This window comes from Papilio xuthus, unplaced genomic scaffold (genome assembly GCF_000836235.2).
Source record: "Papilio xuthus unplaced genomic scaffold, Pxut_1.1 DF827679.1, whole genome shotgun sequence".
Lineage (NCBI taxonomy): Eukaryota > Metazoa > Arthropoda > Insecta > Lepidoptera > Papilionidae > Papilio > Papilio xuthus.
Genome location: NW_013530970.1, coordinates 823,783 through 851,746, shown reverse-complemented (window position 1 = coordinate 851,746; position 27,964 = coordinate 823,783). Strand labels below are relative to the sequence as shown.

Below are 27,964 nucleotides of genomic sequence, written 5' to 3'. Positions count from 1 at the left end.
AATATAATTTTGAAATGTAATATTTTATTTTGTACTCGGAGTCCGTTTGGGAAGTTGATGCTGGTATCAAGTTGTGACGTCATCTAACCAGTACTATCTGAAAATATTAATTTAGTACGAATTACGAAATGATGCACCTCTATTTTCTACACCAAAAAACCTGTTCAATGGCATACTGTTATAACTTTTTTACAGAGAATGACAAGGACTACAATTTCACTAGGAGAAAATTAAAGTTTGCAATTCTCTTATATTATATAATAGATATTGGGTGTCGAGTTGCTTTGCTCTCGTGACACCATCTGGCAACGCCACACCTGGGTTAGGAGTTGACGAGTTAGGGTTAACCCTAAATTATAGGTGCCAATAGGTTTAGTAGTTAGACTACATTTACTAAAGATAGTGGTATTCACTTACTAGTAGGCGGGGGTGGAGGAGGTCCGCCACCGGCGCCGCCGGGTCCGCCATGACAGCCGGCGGCCTGCTGGCCCTGCTGCAGGCCTGCACCCCTCGGCATCGTTGTCATGCCACACTGAAAACACAACCACAATTATAGAACTAACGGCTGTAACCGTTAGGTGTAGGCGGAGATCATGGAATTCATACATCTACGCATGCATGTCGATTTCAGGTGTTCTTAATAAAGCTTTCTTTAAATAGTTTTTATCGGAGCGCTATAAGTCATCCCCGAGTTGCATAATCTCCTTTAATTCATTCATCAATCATACCTTTTTCAACTCTTCTCGCAACATTTCTTTTAAACTACATTTTGGAACACAATTTCTTATCCTATAATACACATCACTCCTATATAATCAAAAATATTACGTTTGTTTTTTGTTTTAATATTGAAAGTAGCGCTAGTGATTGAGAAATTGAGGAGCAAAAGGTTAGCGTGGTTTGAACATGTTATGCGAAGGGATGATCATATAAAAAAAAAAAGATTGAATGTGGATGGCTACAAAGGTAGAGAAAGACCAACGAAATGGATGGATTGTGTTAAAGAGAATATGCCTAAAACGGGTGTGTTCAGATACGACGGCTGATAGAGATGTATGGATACATACTGTGGCGAGCTTCCGTAGGGATAAGAATAGGTTGATGATAATGATGTTAACAAAAATGACTTACCACAATTGTGAGCACAACCATCAGAAAGTTTAAAATCAAAGTTAACAGTTTCATCTTGCAACCTCTCCTGCTATAACTGAACTGAATATTATAAACCAGTTTATATATGATCCTATAACAAAGCGAATAAGTACGTTTTTCAACAAATATTTGTTGAATGAGTGATTATTATATTTTTTTTTATAATTTCGATAATCTGTGGTGCAATTTGACGAAGCGTTAGCGCGGTAAATGATCGTATCACAATAGGTACCAAGGACTCTACACTAGTTATTTCCTATGAATTCGATTCTAAATAATAATTTCAGCATAAAATTTGACAAGTTATTTTGTATTTATTTGAGTAGAAACAATGATAATCGCTTACAAAAATATACTGGAATAGGTTGGTTCTCCCGGTACCAACAACTACACGGAAGACAGGCGTGAAGTGGATGCAATTCTTTTGCAAGCGTTTCGTCTGATGAGTATATTTGCCACAGGCTTAATTATAGTACACGTTCCCTTACTACTTCTTTCTGATAAGGAATTGTAAAGGGAAGTGGATTTGGCAGAAAAGGGGGTGTATAGGAAGGTAAATATCGACTCTCTGAGTGTCCTAGGTCGATTAAAAATAGACATCTGTAATTGCAGATGTCTGTGTAGCGGTCGTTTCGCTATTTTGGTGAATTCCTGTTGCCGCTTGCGCGTTTGCCACCTTACAAAAAGAGTAAAAGTACAAAGATTAAGCATGTTAAATTAACGTCCGTGATTTAGAGACGTAGGACTATTTATAATGATTTTTTTACACTCGTGTAGACACGAGACATAAAACTTTAGGCATTTAATAAAAAAATATTTAAGAATTACACCATTATAATATATACAGTTACAATACCCTTTACAAACAAAATCTTTTTGTTTTTATAACGAATTAATTTATATGATTATTAATCGATGTCTAATTTCTTGAAGCTGCCCTGTATTCCGAACAGATCTTCAACAGTCTTCTTCCCTCCAGGTCGAACAGCTTCGTTCACACGACGCAGACTCTCCTCTTTGAAGAACTGTGTATTTGTTTTTAATAGTTCAATTGTTTCATCTGAAAAAAATTTGATAGTCTCTTTATAATATTGCTAAGTGGATTGCAATTTTGTAGACGGTAATTGGTGTCAAAAATACAACCTATCTTTTGTTTTATATATTATTGGCCGATTTACATTATTCCAGTACAGTAGGACGGTGGCACTCAATATCAGCGCTTTCACAATGCAACCTCTAACTGAGGCCAGTGATTCAAAACAGTCCATGCCAGCGCGACTGTTTATTTATAAAAACATAATTATTACCTCTAATTGTCACATGATCTTTATGTTGACCACCTTCTTCTTTGGGGAAGGCTTTCTTTGGCACGTATTGGTAGAGTTCTTCAGAATTCGGTTGGTGTATATGTATAATGTCCATCAAAGCCTTCTTTATGAAAGGCTTTATTAACATCATCACTTTGTCCATGAAGTAAGGTGCGTTTAAGAAATGCAAACCTTTTAGTCTGATCAGCATTGCCTCCTGGCGAATTAAGGGTATATAAGAAAAATATTAATTTACATAATATGACGAAAATTCATTTTGGCTTTTGGTTTAATTCGACTTTATCTTCTTTGTCATTAAAAAAAACTTTAAAACTTGCAATACTTAAGTAACAGTAAAATCTGTTTATTATCAACCTGCCCTCCATACATCTCCATCAGCCGTCATATCTGACCACACTCTTCTTACGCATATCGTCTTTCACACAGTCCATCCATACTTTCATTGGTTCCATACCTTTGTAGCCATCCACAATGTCTTTTAACTGTTATTAATCAAAGGTTTTTCTAAAGCTATCTGATAGATAAATTGGATAGTAAATATAATTCCAAAATATTATCTTATAGTACATTTCAAAGAAGGAACTCTAAAATAATAATACAATTATATTACTAGGAAATAAAAACTTACTTGTAGAAAATATAAAACCTGCTTGATACTCATGAGATCTAACTTTGCGACGTGACCCAGCGTTGTCTGGTCCATGTCTATCATCAGAACAAATCTGGTAAACAATTAAACAATTATTAAGGAAAAATCAGTAGAGTTAGGCCCTTTGTACACAAAGCAATATCTTTGACTATACAATGTCATAGAACTCGGTGCACATCACATGTCACACGTTCTATCTGATATCGCCAAAACCTCCAAACTGTATGTCAAAAGTCGAAAGAGAAAAGTCGCTGCGATTTCCAAGATGGTAGAGAAAATCTTAACCTGTACTGACAGAATAGACGACTCGCATCGACGATTCAATGTTGTGTGTACAGCGCACGTAACACGATAATCTCTACGCAAGCATACTTATTAGTTTCGAAGATTTACGTTGTCTTGTGTACGAAGGGGCTTTGATATTGTGTGGGCCTAAAAAATTACTCCTTTTGTATTGTATTTCAAATAAAACATACCCAGGCCAAGTGCCTTCCTGATACTGCCAAAGATCAAATACCATCATCATAGCTTTAACGGTAACTGGGAAGTTGAAGTTACGTGAATCAGGGTCTAAAAGCCTGAGATACATCGCGCGATAGCCTTGCACTGTCGGGGTCGGCAGAGGAGCTATCAACCTGCAAACAATAATAAAGGAAAATTATCTTTATGTCCTGTTTACATAGTTCCAGTCCAGTACAACTGGAATAGTATAAACAGGGCATTTCAAAACAGCATTTTTAGGCTTAAATTTGCAAACATAAATCGGAAATTCTCACCGAATTATTAAACACTAGTTGCTCGCAACTTCGTCTGAGCGGAAACAAAAAATGTAGCCTACGTAAGCCGAGGATAGTGTACCTTCCCAAAATTGAAAGAATTTTGTATCGAACCGGTTCAGTGGTTTGCTGCTTTCTATGCAAACAAACACCAAATCTTTTCGTCTTATTCTAGGCACAACAAAATCTTAAATAACTGACGTTTGCTTACAAAATTTAAGCCTGCAATTAGAACTAGTATACCTTAACAAAATCAGTTGGTTTACACTGTTTAATTTGTATAAAAACATATCATCCCTTTCATTATATATGAAGAAGACAGAGATAAATACATTTCTTGTATTAATTATAATTCATTTATACTTACACATTATAAAGTGCGTTCTCCAACTTGAGATCGACAATGCGATCTTTAAAGAAAGTTGTGAAGAGAGTCCTTAAAGTGTAATGAAGGTCCAACACTTGCTTTGAGACCTCAGAACTATTATCACAGCAATGGAACACAATCGCCAGGTCCAAATCTGAAAGTTATTGAACGTTGAGTTAATTGGTTGCGAAAACCGGTAAGTTTTCACTGTCGACACAACTTTACAAAGAGTGGAAACTCACTCGCACTTCAATTTTATGATTAATACTAACTGTCGCCTGCGACTTCGTATGCACGAAATTAAAAAACAAACTTAATAAGTCGCTAGTAGTCTTTCATACTATGTTCTACATCTATGCCAAATTTTATCAAGATCAGCCGTTCTGAAAATATCTTCTAACAAACATCAATACATACAAACATTCGCATTTATAATATTAATAAATTTTTTTTTATAAAAGAAGGGGGCAAACGAGCGTCGGGAACACGGAGGTGATCAACGACCATGGACATCTGGAACAACAGAGGAACTGCAGATGCGTTACCGGCCTTTAAGGAAATGGTATGCTCGCTTCTTGAAGGTCCCTAAGTCGTATTGGTCTGGAAATACCGCCGAGGACAGCGCGTTCCACAACGCGGCTGTGTGAGGCAAGAAATTGCGCGAGAATCGCGCCGTTGTGGATGGGATGGAACAAAATTACGTTATTCTTAGTTCCTAGTTGCAAAGTTTCATTATTCATAGTTCCTAGTCATTTGTGCCATTGGGTAAATGACATTGTAACACGATGATTTTCTGTAACAGGCTCTCATCAATATAATTGTTTCCTCTATAATACGTTAAATTAAGATAATTTGTTGACGATCTTCACTTAGACTAGTCAAGTATTAATTCTACACTTAAAGTAGTAATAAACGTAGTTAAGGTACGTGTCTATTGGCCATTTGTTTTAAGTAGCCACTTTGAGGGAGCATCTTCACCGGGTTTGAGAAGGTCGAGCGCAGATGGCAATTAGCCTAAACCTCATTAACTAAGCTCGAGGGCTACCTCAGGAACTTCGGCTCGGGCTGTTACTTTGTTATTAACGGATTGCTTGTCCATTGGTCAGTACCGGGCGCACCGCACGCGATTTGCTTTGCCTTTCGATGCAGGCAGCGCGAATAACGGACATATCGTCATCCGCGCCGCCCGCAGCGTAAATAAAATCATACAAAGCAAATTAAAATCCGTTGCGTACTCTGCGTGCCCAGGAAAATAACTTACCACTTAAATGTTCACCAGGTAGATGTGGCTGAGTATTCAACCATTCTCGTAACTTCTTTATATCTTCTGCTTTGATATCCTTATTCTTCTCGTACTCCTTTTCAACGGGAAACTGCTTCAGAATGTCTGGCATTATGATATCTGAAAAACATTTAAATTGATAATTAGAGCTAGCTAGAATTAATTAGCATGTTTTAGGACTCAGTGACAATAACCGCAGGGTAGGTTTTAACATTACAGGCGCCCTGGTTTTTCCTCCGCCTCTATTTTTAGGGGGCACCACAAGCTCCTCTTTATATCCGACTCTGGCGCCTGCCGTGCTATGGGCAACGGTCACTTCGCTATATCAGTGATTTCAGGTGGCCGCTCGCTCGTTTGCCACTTTATGATATAAAAAAATCACTCTAAAACGGCTCAACGGATCTGGATGGAATTTCGCTTAGATATTAACATTTGGAATAGCGTATAAGTTACTTTTAATGTGACATGTAATAAACACACGACACGTGGTACAAGCCATTAGCAAAGATATTAATCATTTATTAATTTCTATAACTATTAGCCAATAAAATGAAACAAGGTTAATCGGTTAATTATGTAACAAATCGAAAAACGAGCCCTAGAAGTTTAGAACGTAGAAAAAAGCCGAAGTCGCAGGCAAAAGCTAGTTTTTTATATTTATTTATATCTACATAAATAAGCACAATAAAAATGTCTATCCATTTCGGGTTTGTCCATACACTTTGGTACTAATTAATTATGTTAATAATATTAAAAAATGTGAATGTTTTGATGCTTGTTTGAAGGTAACTTCATAACGACTCAACGGATCTTTATAAAATTTGGCATAGATGTAGAGCATAGAAGAACACATAGGATACAAATTCAGTTTTTTTTTTAAAGACTGGCGACAGCTAGTTGAAAATAAAATTCAATTAATTCAAAACATTGTATTGAACAACAAAATTATTTCCTTATTTGCTGTACGTTTTATTTTATTACTCTTTATTTTACGATTCATAAAAGTCGTCGTGTTAGTCTTATACTGTTTTAATTTTTAACGATTTCGTGAAGTAATTTGTTACATTAACCTCGTTTTATTTGTAATGAGAACAATTGTCTAAAAAAAAATAACTGCAATTAATTTGTTAATAAAAAATAAAAGGTCCTAATCGTGGTAATAAAATCTTTGTTGAGCAAAATTTATTTCAATAACCTTAAGGTTTCACTGCCCGAAAAGTTACAAAAGATTATGGTTATATTGTTGAAAAGATGGGAAAATCTTATAACCACACGTCTAATTTGATATTGCAATTGGAATCTTACTAATATTAATGCGAATGTTTAGATAGAATGAAAAACATAGTCTAAAAGAACACATAAACTACTAATTATGTTTTTTTTTATTTCCGCGGGAACGGAGTCGCTGGCCACTTCCAGTGATTAAATATTTTTGTATAATTAATATGTGAATTACAATCTCACTATTACGTAAACAAATTTTGTCGTGTCGACATCAGAAATGGTTCACTTTTAATTACTATAAAACAATGCTTAAGAATAATAAAAACTATTTTTCCTTTATCTGCGTAGCCTTTGGATTTCATTGTTGATTTTTTTATTGCATTCATTTTAAATCCAATCTTGATAATGTGATAGCTATTATCTAATTAAATGCCATGCGAGGTGTTTTAGAATGATTTTTTTTATATCATAAGGTGGCAAACGAGCGTGCGGCCACATGAAATCGCTGATATAACGAAGTGATCGTTGCCCATAGACATACGGAATTGCATATGTGTTGCCTAACTTTAGTCGACGGAGGAGAGGATGCACAGAAAGAAAATATTTTCCCTTTTCATGCATCCTCTCATCCGGAAAGTCCACTTCGACTCCCCATCCTTTTCTTATAAGAAAAAAGGAGGAAAGGGAAAGAGGACTAAATTAGGCCTCCGGGACGCACACTCATCAGACGAAACGCGGAATTGCTTCCACTTCACGCCTGTCTTCTGTGTGGTCGTGGTATTGTAGACATCAGGGTGAATAATCTAGACATCAGTTTCCTGGCTTCTGTGAATTATCTTTAACATCGTAGTAACAATTTCGAGTTGGAAACTTGTATAATTATCGAGTTTCCCTTTTATATAATAAAATAACGGAAATCAAATAGTTTCCTTAGTTATCATGTGCGCGAAAGATTTTTTGTTCTGCTACTTGATTGTTTTGTATGAAGGTGTGGAGTTTGTTTCAAGAACAAGGCAATTTTTCTGTAAATGGAACACCGCGAAGGGCTCTGACTGTACTTTTAAGGACACAACTGATATAAATTTTTTATGAACATAACAGATTTTTAAACAAGTTTGTTAAGCAATGTTTCTATATATTACAATGTTTATATTATATCTTAACGTATAATTATATGTAAAAATATTATTCAACATTTTTCTTGACAAGGAAAAACATATTTAAAACAACTTAATTTCCTTCTCTATCAAAATCACTCTATGATGTCACTCATGTAAGATGGATGGATGTTTGAAGGTATCTCCAGAACAGCTTAACGGATCTCTATAATATTTGGTATATATCTAGAACATAGTCTGGAAGAACACATAGGCTAGTTTTTTTTTTGTTTTCGCGCGGACGGAATCACGGGCGACAGCTAGTGAGCGAATAAATGATAAAACAGACATACAAATAACAAGACATTGTTAGTTAAGAAACCAAAACATCCTACTGGTTAAATGTACCCTATGTCATAAGGGATAGTGTAGCTACCCTACAGTAAATTTTTTTCAAATTAATTAAGCAGTTTCGGAGTCCATTCAATGCAAACAAACAATGAGATCTTTCCTATTTATAAAATTATTATACAACATTAAATGTCGTTTTAATTATAATACTATTATGGGATCAGGTTTTTTGCACAACTGATATCATTTAGTCGTTTTTATTTATAATAAAAACGACTAAATGATATCAAGGTCGTTCGGTAAGGCCGTTATATATTCTATATTATAAAACTTACCTTTTTAAATGAACGATGACGAGGCTATCTTGTGCGATAACGTGCGATAATTTAAGCGTTAATAAAAAACGCGAGTGTTTCTCACGAAGTTCTCGTGTAAACTAACAGCTCCTTAGCGTCTTTTCTGCTATTCAGGTGCACGAAATTTCCTTTGTTTATAAGGAAGTCGCAAATTAAAATGACAATCATTGTAAAAACAATTTGTAATCACGATTTCATATAATTAAGATAATTTTCAAAGCTTTGTTTCTACCTAGCTTTGCTTGAGAACATTGGATCTCCAGGCTTAGTGTCGTACCAATAGCTCTATGGTTAATGCCACGGATGTTCGGTCACTCGATGGTAGGTTTAAGTCCCGCCATTAGACTATTATAGTGAACCATATCCTAGAGCTTTGTTACTTTGGCTGTTACAAATAATAGTAAAATAAAAATCAAGTAATATTTCATAAAAAAAATGTTTTTCGATCTGTTTTTAATTTATTTTTGATTATTAATGTGTGTTTGACTCTCCTTTTGATTAATAAATACAGTGATTTTTATATAGACTTAATAGGAAAAAGAGTCTACTGGCTCGTAATTACGAATTATTTAAATGTCTTAAATTAAGCCCAAAATATGTAAATTATGGATTAAAGAATGGAATAAATATATAAATTTGACCTGATTTTCAAATAACCTTTACTTCAATGAACTCAAAAACTTATCGACGAATTCTTTTAAATAAAAAAAGCAAAACATAAAAATGTTTCCCGGAAATTATTTTTTAAAAGTCCTTTTAACGCCATCTATGAAACGTTTTGTACACTATTACAATTTTATCTTTGTTGCAACGCAAAAATAGCTATATACAGCTGAAGAATTCTTTAAGAGAAAATAAAAAAAAAATGTTTACGATTATTGACATTTCTAGAAAAGACTATTTCATTAACAAAAAGAGGCCTTTTAAAGTAATTTTTAAAAACCTTTCAATGTGTTACTTAAAAATGGAACAAAAACACTGTTTCCGCCCGGGATCGAACCGGGGACCTTGTGCGTGTGAAGCACACGTGATAACCGCTACACTACGGAAACTTAACAGTCACGGCTAAAATATCAGTATTTAAACATTTGTTAAATAAAAATTAAATTATTCATTATTTTAGTCTAAAAATGTTAAGTTGATGCCTCACCGTTGGTTTCTGAGACCAAAATCATTATAAAAATTATATCGTCATCTCTATCATTATCTTTAACAAAAACGAGATAATAAAATGTTTTAAACGGAGATTTTGGTATCAGAAACTATGCATTACCAAAATATCCATGCATTTTATTATATATTAATGACGTTATCGTTAAAATCTCGTTAAAATTTCGTACTAAGATAATCATTAAACACGATAATTTCTTACATTGCCTAACAGATAATAACAGTTAGCCGTGGGTACATCTCCGCACTCGAGCGACTTTTGTACAATCAATAGAGATGTAACTTAAAACTAATAGTAATATATCGATATTTTTGAAACAATATTTTTAATGAATGCGCATTGTAGTGTTGTTTGTCTCGAGTTCACGTCATAAGTAAATGCCGGAGAGATGGGGCGTCAGTCGATGTCAGACCTTTGGACCGGTAGCACGTGTCGGTACGTGAACAATCCAAATATAACGCAACGAATGCTACACGCATACTGATTGTTCTTTAGTTAAAAGCTGACCAAAATAATTACATCCTTAGGTTACAAATTGTAATTTACAAAGATTTTGAAAAATTACCCCTTACCCCGATGCCGTTTCTAAAGTTTCGGACATTGTTCTGAAAATTATTTTCACACGACTATAACAAGTAAATATAATAAGTAAGTAAATATTCGTTACTAAGTTTAAAAGTGTGTCGCGGAGCACAAAAATCAACTTGCAATTTGTCAATTTTGTCAGTTTTTTGTCTAAATTCAAATGGAATAGATTAACAAGAGATATAGAAAAAGTGTTCAAGAAAAATTGCTAGTTCAATCGAAGTGAAAATAGATTATTAAATTTATTTATCGATAAAGATTATCGATAACAGTAAATCACTAGCAAATCGTGAGTTGAACGGTCTGGCCGAAACGGAAAGTGATTCAGCGTGGGAAACGGGGCGGGCTAGTCCGCGACCGATCAGTACGGGCCTGAATTATGTCACATCTAAGTTAAACTTAAGTAACAGACTGTCTCTTTGTACTATGGAGTATTCGACTAATTGTAATTGTATGATATCATATTAAGTCCTTACATTTAAAATTTGCGTTTTGTATGGGAGTAATAAAAAGCCGTTTTTCTTACATACTTGTGTCATATAAGTAGGTCATTGAACCTATACAAAAAAATGGGCTCGAGAATCAACAAGCTATATAAAGACTGTTTGTTTTTTTTTATATATATATCATAAGGTGGCAAACGAGCGAGCGGCTACCTGAGAGCCGATATAAGAAACAGGGTGGGAGAGAAAGTGGACTAAATTAGGCCTCTGGGACGCACACTCATCAGACGAAACGCGGAAAAGCTTCCACTTCACGCATGTGTTCTGTGTGGTCGTGGTATTTCACTGGGCGAACCGGCCCAAATCGTACGAAGATGTTTAAGCGGACTCTACCACTGTTAAAACTTGGTCTGCCACACCAGAGATGTTGGATGAAGTCCCGAGAGTAATTTTATTGATAGTCATATGAAAGGACCTAATGTAATTACTAATTACTTGAGCTATGTCATCTCTACTTTATCTTCTGACACTCGTTTTTACCTATTGCCATCCCTTTCATTCTCTTTGAAAAAACTGAGACAGCTAAACGTGTAAATACTAGTCGAGTTCACAGTAATATATCATGTGTTCATAGATTATACAGCGAAGAAAGTAACAAAGCTAAAACCGTAGTCTGCCTGCGGGTTACGAACGTTGTTCATGATTTACTTTATAATTTGATCCTATAACTAGTACGATTTCACATTTGTGTCTAGATATTAAAATGTCAGGGAGATCTTATAACATTTCTCCTAAGCGTCTTGTGGTGATATTGCGACAGCTAACTGCCCGGGGTAGATATAACTGACATTTAGTTTGACAGCTATTAAACACGTTATTATTGCTTTTATAATAGAAATTAGCTGTCGCCCTCGACACCGTCCGCGGGAATTATAAAACTTAATAAGTAGCCTATGTGCTCTTCCAAGCTATGTTCTACATCTGTGCCAAATTTAACCAAGATCTGTTATGCGGTTCTGAAGACATTTTTAAACAAACATCCAAACATTCGCATTTATAATATTAGTAAGATTTTGCTGTTTGAATTAAACATGATATAGTTCTGAATTTAGGCTGGTATACACATTTTTTCTTCTTTTTATTTCTCTATCAATTTACTTTTAATTTCCCAGATGCCGTGAAAGAGGTTTTATATTGAACAAATGAACATCTGGCTTCTTTGCCTTGTAAATAGTTAAAAAAACAATAAGATGTGAGATTGTAAGGTCAATCTAACGCCTTGTGGAAAACAATAGAACACCATAAAATGCTGTCTCGCTCAAGTAAACTCACCATGATTTTTGTTAGTAAACTTAACCTTAAAACGGCCGCTAATTGTTTTGGCTAGAAAAGAAAATTTGCCTCCAACGAAAATAATATCAAAAAAAATAGTGCTGTTTTCTTATTCGTATTTACTCATGGTATCGTACTCATTTTGTCCAATTTGTTTGGCTTTTTTTTATATCATAAAATGGCAAACGAGCGAGCGGCCACCTGAAATCGCTGAAATAGCGGAGTATCCGTTGAGCATAGACATACGCAATTGCATATGCGTTGCCTACCTTTAATCGACGGAGAAGAGGATGCACAGAGAGAAAATATACCTTTCCATGCATCCTCTCATCCGGAAAATCCACTTCGTCTTCCCATCCTTTCCTTATAAGAAAATGGGTGGGAAGGAAGGAACACTGTTAGCTTTCTTAAGTGTGGCTTTCTGAGACTAATCCCCGTTTAAAAATATTGTCATCTGTTTTGTCAAAGACGGAAGACGTTATGTTTAATACAGAGATTATGATCTCAAAAACCGACAGTAAAAGGTTACTTCTGCTTTAGAGTTGTTGATTTTGTAATTTGCACTTATATCATATCGATTCAACAAACAAGATTAAGGTAAAAGCTTTTTCAAAGAACTGTCTGATATGGTGAAGTAACTAAACTAACGATTTAACAACATTTATCACTCGTTTAAGTAATTTAACTCTTATTACCTAAGTTATAAGAACGAAAACGACAGCATCTAATAAATGTTAACAAGTGTAGGTGCAATTTCGTCAAATATGAACTGAATTAGTTAAGGTACAGTTAGAAAAAAAAACTAGATGAAGAAAAAAAAATTATACTATTTACGTCTATTGCAAAAATATAAGCTATTTGTCATATATATTAGTCAATCGACCAATGTATTTTTTTCCTTTGGACCAAGATCACACATCTGTGTAGATTTATATTGAAAATGATACTACAAAAGAAATTTTAGTACATTCTTTCTAACCTAAAAATCAAATCCGTGACCTTGAAAATAGATCCTCAATGACTTCGGGGATATTATCTCTATCACTACTCAGATCTTTGGGCATCAGAATGCCTTCACTTTTCTAGGACAAGAGGTTAACGCTCCAATACTTTGTAAGCCAACAAAGTATTGCTTTACTGCAAAACTGTAATTTAATATTGAATAAAGTGCCGACTACTTAGTAATTAAGAGATATACATATAGATCTGAAATAGATAAAGCTAAGAGTAGCCATTTAATCATCGCCAGATTTTTTTTAAGATTGAACTATACCATAATTAAAAGCTAAATGCAATAATGCATAAAATCTTGAAGAAATACCCTGTCACTTCATACATTTTTTATGTCTTTCTACAATTTTTTTTTGCACTATGAAAAAAACTGATTAATTTGTAATTTTTTTGCTAACCGTACCCACACGGCAGCACACGTGTGACGTAACGCAATGGAAAGTTGCTGTGCTCGCGAACATTAAGTACAGCTAAACTTCTGGTATTAATTTAGCTTCTAACTTAGTACTTAAGTTAAGGACATTGGTTAATACATTAGAGGTTGTTACTTATTTCCATATTTTTTTTTATTTATCGAAGGTAATTTTGTTGTGTATTTTTATCAAATTTTTTTTAAATGTGTATCCTTTACATTATAAGATTATTTTGTTCTGCTAAAAAGTAACAAAGAAATCTAAAAGCTGATATAAAAGCTTGTTACTTTATCCTTTGATAACATCTATTATTGTTATATTTACGAACGAAGATAAAAAGTTACATTTGACATACGAAATTCCGCTTAATTTTTTCCTTTTGAAAAAGTAAAAAAAATCTACTTGATGTTATTATATTTTTATTTATTTTTTAATTTACGCACGAATAATGTCAAAAGCAGCTGGGATCTACCGTAGCGAATAATTTTCGATGCTGTAACTTTACGCATGATTGGTTTGCGGTTGTAAGTTCTGTTGTACAATAATCTGTGGTAGTTTAGTGAATTTTTATCAAAGGGTACATCTATTATCGTGCACAAAATGTCTCTTGATGGAAGACTACATATAAACATTTCTATAGACTTATTAAAGTCAAAACAATTTTTTTTTAAAACATATCGTCTACTGGCCTTTTTCTTTGAAAAAGCATAGAGCATACTTATTAGTTAGCTTAATAATCTGTGCATTAAAAACAGTTTAACATAAAGTACTCTGGTATCCCTACCTTTTCGAAACCTTGATCTAAAACATAAATAATTATTGTTAGGAGAAGCTTTGCGTGAAATAATCTAAGTTCACCAAACGGCGGCAAAACCATTCATACCGTCTTTTCTGCCAGTGCGACACGCGCGTACGCGAACCACGCACGCGCCAAAACTAACCTCAAAGTGACAGTTGACACGCCGCGCTTTTTGAATTGTTTTTTTTTATTGATTTGTGTGAATTGGGTTACCAGTAATTAATTGTTGAGGTAAGTTTTTAATTATTTTTAGTTGTATTTGTTGCGTATATAATATTTAATTTACGTGTATAATTAATAATTATTTATTTATTTGATATGATATTTGTATTTAAATAAAAGTAATCGAATTTTAGGAAAACCAGTAGACTCAAATCCTGACTTTTTAAATTAAAATAGAAGACTGGCCTGGTCTGTTATACGAGGACCCCAAATATATATAAAAAAATTATAACTTTCAACAAATACATTTCGAACACTAGCAACAGACCAAGACAAATATTTCTTTAAATTTTATCTCGCAAATATCGTATCATTTTAGCTCATAAAGTGTAAATTATATAATAAACTTATATACATTTAAATAGAACTTAACCGAAAGTTTCGCAACATATATCCCCTAATTGCTATGCCCGAGAGGTTAAATTTGGCCTGAAGACGTTCATAGATTGCGACCTCGTGCCGGACCTTTCCTTTCGAATTTACCCAAGTACACCGATCAACTTAAAATAAGTAAAATTGGTAATAACATCTGTAGATATTATAGACGTAATTTGGTCTCATATTGGCAGTGAATAAGACGACAGTTTTTTGTTAATTCCAAATAATAAGGCTTGGTCAAGTGAGATTTTTTAAACTTTTAATATAATAATAATTAAATTGGCAACAGTTAATTTTACCCTGAGAACGTCGATGGCTCAGGAGTCAAGCACTTGACTTGCTATCTGCAGGACCTGGGTTCGAATCCCGCCATGTACCAATGTGTTTTTCGATTTCCGATTTACATATGTACATTTATCCGACGTTCTTACGGTGAAGGAAAACATCGTGATGCAACCTGCACATATCTGAGAAGAAATTCAAATATATGTGTAAAGTCAACCAACCCGCACTTGGCCAGCGTGGTTGACTATGGCCTAATCACCCTTAACTTAGGGTAGGCTCCGAGCCCCTCGGTGGGGACGTGTAGTGAACTGATGATGATGATGAATTTTACCCTCTATACATTTTCACAAACCTATGTCCATGCGTCCAAACGCTTTTATCGCTAAAGGTTTAAGAAAGCTGAATCCTGAAGTAACCAGTGTAGTCGTAGAGCTATAAAACTTCACGACAAACCTTACATTCCGAACACGTAGTATGTCACTTCCTGCAATTACATTTCTGCCGACTCGACTGACAGTTTTTTAGATTCCGCATTACAGAAATGCTAAGGTAGTGGTAGATTGTATAAAGAACGATGTATTATTGTAACAGACAGCCAGATTGTGCAGTTAAAACTATTCGATTATTAAATTTTACTCGGTTAAGATGAAGACGATGTTTGATTGTCTTTTGTCGTTAAAATTTTTCTACTTTTTACATTTTTTCTAATGGCAACATTTAGAGCAACTAATTGGACTCGAAAAACTATTTTTAAACTAACATAATTCGCTTGAAGCGCCAATAGCCTAATGGTTAAGGGTACGGATTTCAGATCACGAGGTCGGGGGTTCGAATCCCGCCATTCGACTATTGTCGTAAGTCATATCCTAGCACAAGCCTAGAGCTTAGTTGGAATGGTAAAAGAAATATTAGTAAATTTACAAAAAAGTCTGCTAATATTTTTATTAAAAAAAAAAATAATAATAATAATTCTCATTTTTTACGGTTCCGTACCTCATAGGAAAAAAACGGAACCCAAATAGGATCACTTTGGTGTCCGTCCGTCCGTCTGTCAAGACCCTTTTTCTCAAAAACTTGTCAATTTGTGTACCAATCTAATATTACATGAAATAAATAATTATTATAATTCAAATAAAACTTAAAATGTATAAGAAAGTTTCTAGATATAACCTAGTTTTTATTTAGGCTTGTTATTTGACGTTAAGAAATTCCCGCTCAAACATACGCCATTGCGATATACACAATTGTTCTATTTGGCGCCAAATAACTAAAATTACATAAATTCTTCACGTATTTCTCACGCCAATAAACAAAAGCAGCGTATTAATGACATAGATTTTAGATACGGTACACTTCCATTTTATATTCAATGCTTATCCAAGAAAATCAGCTGATGATAAGTGACGCCATTGTTTCCCGCCATCGTGCTGTTACTTTTCATGCTTATGTCGTTGATTGACAGTGTTGCCATCTTATAATTCTTAAAATCTATAAAATATCTTACACAATTTATATCTAGATTTCCTATGCTTATCTATCTATATATATAAAAGAAATACGTGTTAGTTATACTATTTATAACTCATGAACGGCTTTACCGATATGGCTGAAAATTGGTGAGGAGGTAGCTTAGAGCCAGGAGACAGGACATAGAATACTATTTATTCTTTTTTTTCGAAGCTATGCCTTGAAGAGCTGCTTTAGCTTATTGGACTTACTAATATTATAAATGCGAATGTTTAGATGGATGTGATGTGGATGGATGGATGGGTGGGCTACACTAATTAAGGCGACAGCTAGTTATTATATTCATATTGATTACGTAATCAATTAACTCTTACTAAATTAATATCTATACCGAAAAATCAATTACTGCGTCATCAAAATTTCAATATTAAAAAATGCGTTGGCAAATTGTATAAAACCTTACATTGCCATGAAATTGTTCATTACCGATTTTGATGTCAAAACTTACCAACAAACATTAAACGTTAAATTATTTTCTGACGAATAAATCTTACTAATATTATAAATACGAATGTTTGGATGGATGGTTGTTTGTTTGAGCATCCAGAACGGCCGCATAGACCTCGCTGTTTGGTACATATGTAGAACATTGTCTGGAAGAACACATAGGCTACTAACTCACTTTTAATATTTTAGTTAATATGTTAATTAAAAATTAATTTAATTTCCCTATTTTCACGGAATTAAGATGTACTCTGCGCACAATTATGAGCTATTGTTCCCGCGGTCATCATAACATATTTTCCAGTCGGCGATGTTGAGCAAGCCGTGAATTATCTGCTCAAAACGGCATGTCAGTGTCGTAACGGTAATGACAGACGCGCTATTATATTTATATATTCATAGCTAGCATTCACCCTCCGGTCCTGTCTACTTTTATGACAATGTAGAAAATACTGGCAACCCTGACAATGTCTTCATTAATATAGATAATATGTTTGAATAATATCACGAACTTTATAAATTTATAGAACTGTCAATAACTTTTGATTAGTCACGTGATGGTCACGTGTTTTAATATTCGGACCGAAGCGATTCCATAACAAACTTTAAAAATATATGAAACTGACACACGGCAATCACGTGACTTATCGTAAGTTATTGACAGTTCTATACATTTTTAAAGTTCACTATGGAATCGCGTCGAAGCGAATCCAAAGTGCGAGTGATTTCAATTAGAGTTGGAGTCTTCATATAAAAAATATAAGAATCCTGCAATTTTTTTTAATTGTAACTGGCTACTATAGTAGCTAACGAGCTGTCAATCCATATCAAACATATCAAGTTGCGTTTTATTTTTAAAATTACAAATTGTATGTTGCGGTTGTTGATGCGTGCGATAATAAATCGAATGGTTTCTTCAGTTGCTTAACGTTGAGTAACGGAATAGACCCCGAGTGGTTTTCGAAGTATAACATATTACTCGTTTCTATAAAATTATGGTTAGTATAAGAGATTGGTTATGGTCAGATTGTTGAAACAAAGATGCGAAAATGTAACAACCACGTAGCATGCAAATGTTTAGATGGATGGATGTATATTTGTTAGAAGTTATCTCCAGAACGGTTGCATGGATCTCGCTGTAATTTGACATAGATGTAGAACATAGCCTGAAAGAACACATGGACTATTAATTTAGTTTTTTTTTATGAGTTGAAGGCGACAACTAGTATATGATAACGACAAATTTAATGAGTGTTTTTTTTTCAATTTAACTGTGATGTTAAAAATATAAAATTATTGTATACTTATGTTTCAGTTTAGTAAGTTACGTACAGACATTCCAATTGTAATATTTACATTAATAATACGTTTTGTAACTTTATTTACACATTTGGTTCAAAGATGTGTCTTCATTTTACTTTCATAGCGGCAACTTTCGCCGTAAATCCGAGAATTGTTAGTCTAATTAAGTACCACTGATATTTATCTTGAGTAATGAAAGTTATACTATGTTCTCTTACTCTTGTACATACGAATTTTTGTTCATTTCAGACAGCAAAAGCGAGTTCGAATCTAACTCGTTATAATTTTTATACATTGCTAAATTATTTTTTCGATGTTTTCGAGAATAATCTATAAATTAAAAAGTGTAGATGTTGATGAATAACACAATGTTAACTTGGAAAAATTTATTCATGTAAGACAAAAATATTTGACGTATGACAGATGTACACTTTTTATAAAAACTAAAACCAGCCAGTGCACCTCTCAGGAGATTATAAACTCCAACATATGTAACATTACAATCTTATTAAGTAATTTTTAACAATAAACTAACAAAGAATCTAATGAATAGTCTTAAATCTATGATATAAAATAAAATATTAAAAAATGAATAATTTACTAAAATATATTATTAAAAGGAGTCCCTTTAGGCAAGAATCCCGAAGATACTGGCAGCGTTCCGTTTGGATAGCTAAACTAATTCTTTGTCCGAGGTAGCTGCCAGCTCTTCGGTCCCCTGTGATCTTATTAATAATATAAATTTTAGAAAGGAGAGATGTTTGTTGTAAGGTATCTTCAGAACGGCTGCATGGATTTTGTTGATTGCATAGATGTAGAACATAATATGGAAGAACACATAGACTACTAATTATTTTTTTAATGCCGCGTGAACAAAGTCGCGGGTGATAGCTACTCACATATAAAACTTAACAACGTATAAAAATCTTAGAATTACGAAAGTTTTCACATGCGGTGTAAAACCAGTCGAGTATAATGTTATTGATGTGTGAAAAAAAATATAAAATTGAATTTTAAACACGCATTTATAGACAATTTGCAATCTTGAATACATCCTGTTCTCTACACTGTTGACACAATGATTTGATATTACATATTGAGATATAAAAATGTATTTTTCTTTTATAGTACATTAAGAAGAACAATGTGGAAAGAGGCAATAAAATAAAGTTGTTAAAGCTGTCTAAAATAATTCTCAAACAACTACATATATTTCTATCAATTTTAGCGAACGTCTGCTTTGACCCAACCATTTACTTAGCAGAGTCCTGGGCATGCTAAAGGCCTTATAGAATTTATTTTATAATTTACGAATATTTATTCTAATTGTCGTAATGTTTTATTTGTAAAATATATTATACGTTTCAATTGTAAATAATTTTTTTAAATTCCAAATTCGTGATTGTTTATTACTTGATTATTTTTTACTTCTTTTTACCGCTGCCAGTCTAGCTGACAAGTTACTTTGTGCTGTAAATGACAAAGGTCGTAATATAATTTATGAATTATTAGGAAGTGATAGAGTCGTAGTGTTGCACAGACGTGTTTTGTTATTATTAATAAGTTGTCCTTGCTCTTGATATCTAAATTGTATTTTATTGTATCACTGTTACTTCGGACATGACGCAAAAGTTAGTCATTACTGGCTGCCAGCGACTTACTAATATTATAAATGTTAATGTTCAGATGGTTGGATGTTTGTTTGAAGATATCTCCAGAACGGCTTAACGGACCTTACAGGAATTTGGCATACATATAAAACATAGTCTGGAAGAATACATAGACTACTTATTTTTTTTTAATTCGCGCGGCCGGAGTCGCTGCGACAGCTATTAAGATATAACAAATAAAATCTTAATTAATAATGAAAATTATTAATTAAGATTTTCGAGAATTTCATATCGATTAGCAAGTAAAATCAATAATATTAGAGACTTACCTTTTCAGTATATTATTAAGTACAAAATGCTTATAAGTTATTCATTTGTTTAACCGTTTAAATTCAAAATTATACTGAAAAGTAGTTGTCGCCCGCGACTCCGTCCTCGTCCTTGTCTATAAAATAAAAATTTATGGGTGGACTACCCTTAACATTTAAGGGTATGAAAAATAGATATTGGCTGATTCTCAGACCTACTTAATATGCTCATAAAATTTCATGAGAATCGGTCAAGCCGTTTCGGAGGAGTATGGGAACGAAAATTGTGACACGAGAATTTTATATTCACTATGACGTTTTCGACAAAGAGTTGTGAATTTTTATAGATATTCAGATGGTTAAATAGATCTTTAAAGTCCTATATAAAAGCATTCAAAACATGGCAACCTTTATTACAAGCACTTTGGTAATCATCCTCCTTGACATTACACGGAGATGCCACTCACTCGAACTTGAAACGCGAAGGGAACGTCTCAGTTTTGCTTACACCTTCAGGCGTAATTCTGACAATGTTGCTAAATAAAGTACTTATAATTATTCATCAGTATTTCTTTCAAATGCAACCGAAACCGACGTGCATGTGTATAGATGCTTGAATGTGGATGAAGCGCGAGAGGTATCAGGACCGCGCCAAATAGAGGTCCGTGATCTCTGCCTACCTTTCTGGGTTATGGTCATGAGTATTGCAGAATTTTAGTTGAATACTTCGTCAATAATATTTTATAAGATGAGAGGGTAGCAATCTTTTGTTGCGGATGTCGAGCTGATATTTTAAAATAGCAACAAAAAGTACAACTGTTTCCGCCCGGGATCGAACCGGGGACCTTGTGCGTGTGAAGCACACGTGATAACCGCTACACTACGGAAACTTGAGTATAAGTAATAAAATATCAAATTTATTTCTAGTTTCAAAAGATTTTAACAAATTGGATGGATGGATCTATGTTTGTTAAAATGTATCTCCAGACTGGCTAAAAGGATCGCGCTGAAATTTGCCATAGATGTAAAACATAGTCTGCAATACCACGCAGGCTACTAATTATTTTTTTTTTATATTTCGTACGGACGGATTCGTCGGCGACAGCTAGTATAACAGTATATTAGAATATACTTTACTTTAACAGTACCGTATAAATTTTATTTTCTTCTTTATAAACATAAAACTTAATCCATTCAAGCCAGTTATCGTCATTCAGAATTACGATATATATCTTGGTTTCCTTTAAAATATTCAAACGAAATCACATTTTAAAAGCATATAACCTCCAAAACATCAAATTCCCGTGGCCCAATTCCCACAAGCATGTATAGAGCTAATGAGAAATACAGCTCATTGAGGGCGAGGTGTTCGGAATTACATAAAAATCAACCGAGACTAGATAAAGACTGTAACAAAGTACAGTCGCGCACATTAAAAAATTTAATTAATTATTAAATAAATAGCATTAACCACCCTTTACACTTCTTGTACTTTTGAACAAAAATGAAAGGAGATGATTCGAAATGTTATCTTTTTACGTATAATACAAAAATTTTCATATAAAATTTTTTTGTTTACAAGTCTATTACTTAACCTTAAATTAAAAACTATAATTTCAAAGATTCTTTGGTCTAATTTTAAGTATAACACATGTAATAGAATATCTAAATTTTTATTTAATTCTTATTCTCTCCGACGTATTATCAGCCAGCTAGGCTTATTCATTATTTTAATCAATTTTAAATGATCTTAAAAACTATATATAAAATTTATGATGCTGACTGTACAAACAATACAAAGGGGCTTATGATTATCAGCAGTGGCAATCGGTCGACGGGTTCTCTGCGGTTGTAAACCAGCAACGAGATTTACTGATTGTAAATAGGGACAAACCTATTTTATATAGATATATTTATATACATACTTGAAGGTCTATTTACTGAATAGATTTTATTTATAAATAATTGGTTTAATTAATTTTAAATTTTGACATTTTAAAGAGAGCGTCGGTGGCTCAGGAATCAAGCACTTGACTTGCAATCTGCAGATCCTGGGTTCGAATCCCGCCATGTACCAATGTATTTTTCGATTATAACATATGTACATTTATCCGACGTTCATACGGTGAAGGAAAACATCGTGATGCAACATGTACATATCTGAGAAGGAATTCAAAGATATGTGTGAAGTCAACTAACTCGCACTTGGCCAGCGTGGTTGACTACGGCCTAGACACCCGTAGTATAGGATAGGCTCCGAGCCCCTCGGTGGGGACGTATAGTGAGCTGATGACATAAAGATCTGCTACGCCATCTTAGAAATTTTTCGCGAATTTTCGCGAAGTTCTTAACAATCTTGTGAGGTTTTGGTGACGAAGGAAAAAAATTTCAACGACGCGGACCTGTGTAAGAAATTCAATGACAATGTATTACGTAAATCGCTTAGCGACTAAAATCTCCTAGCTTCTAATACTTATATTGCCTTATGTATCAACATTTTTATTTTTTAGGTAGGTATATAGTTATTATAATTATCGATATAAATGTATGATAAATCCGAATAACATGTTTATGTACGATCCATACATGTTGCGTTATGTAGCTACTACAAATCGTACAACAAGTTGCTTGAAACAAGTTTAGCTTTCACTTGAACTAAACATTACCAAATGAATTAATTTAATTACCATTTTATTTTAGATCAAGAAAATCTATATAAAAACTAACTAAAAAGAAAGCACAAAAGACGAAATGTAGTTGAAATTTGTTTTTCTAAGTTTTAATAGCACTATACTTGCTAATATTATAAATGCGTATGTTTAGATGGATGGATGTTTGTTTGAATGTATCTCGAGAGCGGTTGGATCCGAATGAAATTTGGCATAGACGTAGAACACAGTGTGAAAGAACACATAGACTACTAATTATGCTTTTGTTTCCGCGCAGAAGGAGTCGCGGGCGACAGCTAGTATAGCATATTTGCGTTAATTTTGTTGGTATTTCACCGGGTGAGCCGGACCGATTCGTGCGAAGATGTTAAAGCGGGCTCTACCACTGTTAAGTTATTTATTGGTCTTAGGACTTTCACTAAAGTTCCTATCTAACCTATCTCCTGACCTTAATACAGATTTGCTCTGCATTTCTCTGACAATACAAATTATGACATGTCACCTTACGTAAGACGGTAATAAAGCTGTAGTATAAATGCACTTTCGCAAATGTCAAAAGATACAAGATGGCGGAATTCCAAACGTGGGTCACGTTTTTTATTTTTGTCACGAAAAGACTTTTTAATAGTTAATCTATAATATAACTGTACAATCTTAAAGTTTTCTAAGCTTTTAGAATGTTTAAATGGATGGACGAATGTTTAAAGATATCTCCAGAACGACTCAACTGATCTTAATTAAATTCGGTACAGATATAGAACCTCTCGAAGAACACATAGGTTACTTTTTAATTTTTTTTTTCGAGGTGCGGTGCAGCTATTATTTAATAAAATGTCAAATCAATTGAATTCTACAGTAAGGCTTTTTTACCATTAATTATATAGGTATTAAGTTATATGTTACAATGCCTCGTTCCTATTCACGCAATCTATAACTGTCAAAGTCACATTCAATTGATTCATGATGGTTTGGGCAACTTTCTGACACATTGGAGGTCAATATTTTCAGATGTAACGTAACTATAGCCGTTTGACCGCGCTATAATGTATTATGTCACATAAACAGTGACAGTAATGGTTATTGTGTTAGAGATATTTAGTTTTAGATTTACAATTTTGTTGAAATTTCATCACTCTTTGTAAATATTTCCTATTTCTTATTAATGTTATGTTTTATGTTATTTCTTTATTAATATTTTTGTGCTGTTTTTGCTTATTATGTTGTGATATTGAGAGGAATAAATGTTATTTTATTTTATTTTTAAATTGCTATTAAGTAAAGAATGAAATAATAGAAGAGCAGTTTGAACAATATATTAGTTGCTTCTATATATTTCTAGTAGAAGATTTTTCAGAGGGGGAACGCTGCCAGTATCTTCGGGACCTTGCCTAAAGGGACTCCTTTTATTAACATATTTTAGTTAATTATTCGGTTTTTTTTTTTTTTTAATAATATTTTATATCATAGATTTAAGAGTTTATATCTTCCCCGTACTTATTTGTCTAGTTCATTAATATAATCAATTCTTTAACTACTTCCACTTCTTTTCAAATGTCACTTGAAATAAAATTATACAGTAAAATGTCAAAATACGCCAAATTTAACTAAATATAAAGTTAATATTTTCAATAAAAGTTTTTTTTTCTAGTAGTAAAATAAGAACTTAATTAGTAACCTATATGTTCTTCCAGACTATTTTACCTCTACGACAAATTTCAAAGAGATCCGTTAAGCCATTACGGAGATACCTAACAACAATCATCCATCTAAACATTAGCTAAATTAGTAAGGTCGGCATTTCTTCTTTGGTTTTTATGAAGAAAAAAGCGTTTTCTAAAGCTTATAAGAACATTAGGATATAAATATAATTACACTATAAATCTATGATATAAAATAAAATTTAAAAAAAAAACGGAATAATTAACTAAAATAAAAACCCATTCGGCGTCGAGACCCTTGGTCCGCGGGGTCCTAGCGCTTTAAGACTTTTTAAGGACATTTCCAAAAAATTAATCGACATCACAGGGGACCGAAGAGCTGGCAGCTACCTCGGTCAAAGAATAAGTTTAGCTGTACAGAGGGGGAACGCTGCCAGTATCTTCGGGACCTTGCCTAAAGGGACTCCTTTTATTAACATATTTTAGTTAATTATTCGGTTTTTTTTTTTTTTAATTTTATTTTATATCATAGGTTTTAGAGTTTATGTATTCATAGAAATAAGGATGTAAATAAATATTTTTAGTTATAAATAATATAAGGAATGTTAAAAAAAAACACACCATTATTATTTAAAGCAAATAAATTGCGTCTGTTGACTAACTTAATATAAGAGTTCGAGTAAAAAAATGTGTAAAGCAGTCTCAAAAAGGTCGCCCTCTCACTGGAGAAGTATTGAGTAGTCACAATGAAACACTGGTTATATCTTAGTGCGAGTCAACTTTATTTAAATGCGATCGGCAAGTCGATAAACATACCAAATAAATCTATATCGCGATCTAAACAATATGTTCTGCCATCTATTGATATAATAATGTAAACTAAATTGACATAGCGTTCGACAAAATGACTGCCTAACTGTTATCTAATGAAACGTTTTAAGTTGACACTGGCATTTAAATAATCATTGTAATTACGACAATTTACTGTAATTTATAAATAACTAGCTTTAGCCATCGACTCCGTCCGCGCGGAATTAAAAATAAACATAATTAGTAGCCTATGTTCTTCCAGACTATGTTCTATATGCCAAATTTCATCGAGATCTGTTCAGCCGTTTCGGAGATACATTCAAACAAACATCCATCTAAACATAGTATAGTAACATTTATAATATTAGTTAGAAGTAGCACAACATTTATATTTGAATAGCTCTTAACTATTAAATATTTAGTATGTAATATATTATACGTATATTTTAAACGTCTGATGCAATAATACTTTCGAAAAAATTTGAAGATGAATTGTACTTTCCGCTTCTTACTTTACATAATGTTAGAGATTTAATTATTTTAACAGTTTTATTCAACTTTGCATATGTAAAAGTACTCTTTGTCAGTGGGCCTAGCTTACATAAAAGCCCATTCGCATCGTACGTCGTCAATTATGACAAAACTAGCGGCCGCCCGAGACTGTCCACGCGGAATTAAAAAAAAAACATAACTAGTGGTCTTTGAGTTCTTCCAGACTATGTATGTATCCCAAATTTCATCGAGATCCGTTCAGCTGTTCTAGATATCTTCAGAAGGTATCTCTTCAAACAAACATCCATTTATATTATAAGAAGAAAGATTAGTAAGAGATTTTGATGTACTTTAGGTCTGAGTGAGGCTTAAATTTTGTCAATGACGATACGATAACGCTTGTCACAAATATTCGTTTTAGACCCACTGAAATTTATATACCTACTAGCTGTCGCCCGCGACTCCGTCCGCGTGTTTGTCTATAAAATTAAAAAACAAAATTTAGGGGTGGACTACCCTTAACATTTAGGGGGATGAAAAATAGATGTTGGCCGACTCTCAGACCTACTCAATATGCTCACAAAATTTCATGAGAATCGGTCAAGCCGTTTCACAGGAGTATGGGAATGAAAATTGTGACACGAGAATTTTATATATAACAAAATAAAAACAGACATGTTTGTATCATCAAATTAAATATGGAACGTTACAAAAACCCATAGATAGATAATAAATACTTTTGTATTATTTTTTTTTCATAAAAAGTTTATGGTGTTAAAGTGTTAAACCTCGTTTGCCATCTTCCATAAAATCTTGCAACATATTGAACGTATATTAATTTTCGTAATTCGTATTTAGTTCAAACTTGACATTAATTTTAACGTTATTGAGATGTTACACAATTTCTAACTGTAATAGCTAGTTATTCATTGCTACGTAAACTTTTACGATACGGCCAATTAAGGCTTTTAACATCGCACGCTCGTACTCAAAAATGTTTGAGATCGGATGCAAATCGCACTAAGAGTGCCGAGTATGTATGTGCTCGTATACTCTTTGGTACCCAGCGTTATTTTTTATAACTACATAGATTAAAAAACGTAAACGAGATAGGTAACGAAAAAAGATATTATATTTGACTACCATAAACTGTTTATAATTATGTAATTAAAAATAATGATGAAAGCAAAATTGTGGCAAAAATTTACTGAAATAAAGACACGTCCTTTTCATTCGTAGAAGTCAAGCAAGATTTTATCTGTGCATGACAAATCGGATTGCAGTTCAGTACGTCAATTATATTCCCAACAAAACTGACCCTAATGTGCAACCATTCTTGCCCATAATAACATATTAATTGGCCTCGAACATCCATCATTTCTGAGGATAATTAGCGTAATCATTAAACACCCCTACAATAAAGAACTGGTAATAAATCACGCGAAAATCTGTGACCTAATCTTTGATGTCCACTAATCTATGATTTACTTAATCTATGACAGTTTATATTGTGAACTTTTTTGACCAATCAGCATTGAGATTAATTGCGCGCTAATAAAGTGGTCTCTCTGGATTCTATTTTTGAAAGCAATAATTAACGAGTGTGAATGCATTCTATTTAGGCAATCACTGGTCTATTGTGCGCTTTATATGTTTTGATTGAGTCAAATAAATTAAAATTATTTGAACCTTAATTAGATGAACTTAGCAGTCATTAGCGGCCTCTAGTGACTATTAAAAGAAGCTTTGTAAATTCGTTTAAAGGCAGAAAAGTAATTTCATTCTTTGCATTTTATACTTAAACTCAAAATATACAGTCAGAGTCCTTCAAAAATACACCATCCATTGCCGACAACATTTATAATATTGCGAAATATAAAACTGGATAGATATTTAAACATTTATCTATGTTACGTAAAATAC

The 27,964-nt window shown here is 33.3% G+C and overlaps 1 protein-coding gene, 1 long non-coding RNA gene and 2 other non-coding genes across 4 annotated transcripts; all 4 read right to left on the bottom strand.

Moving 5' to 3' along the window:
• Positions 1–21: 21 nt before the first annotated feature.
• On the bottom strand, positions 22–1,220 carry LOC106117743 (uncharacterized). Its single transcript, XR_001227893.1, has 3 exons — positions 1,132–1,220; positions 418–532; positions 22–97 (listed from the first exon to the last, which is right to left on the bottom strand). It is a non-coding gene; the product is annotated as an uncharacterized LOC106117743 (long non-coding RNA).
• A 795-nt stretch (positions 1,221–2,015) lies between these two features.
• Positions 2,016–8,636, bottom strand: LOC106117718 (clavesin-1-like). The gene is given in 7 exon segments (NM_001312139.1): positions 2,016–2,212; positions 2,460–2,676; positions 3,109–3,202; positions 3,606–3,764; positions 4,273–4,426; positions 5,534–5,674; positions 8,562–8,636. Coding segments are annotated over 6 exon segments (909 nt in total). The 5' UTR covers positions 5,667–5,674; positions 8,562–8,636; the 3' UTR covers positions 2,016–2,060.
• A 925-nt stretch (positions 8,637–9,561) lies between these two features.
• Positions 9,562–9,634, bottom strand: TRNAV-CAC (transfer RNA valine (anticodon CAC)). Its single transcript has one exon. It is a non-coding gene; the product is annotated as a tRNA-Val (tRNA).
• An 11,595-nt stretch (positions 9,635–21,229) lies between these two features.
• On the bottom strand, positions 21,230–21,302 carry TRNAV-CAC (transfer RNA valine (anticodon CAC)). The gene has a single exon. It is a non-coding gene; the product is annotated as a tRNA-Val (tRNA).
• Between the last annotated feature and the right edge of the window lie 6,662 nt (positions 21,303–27,964).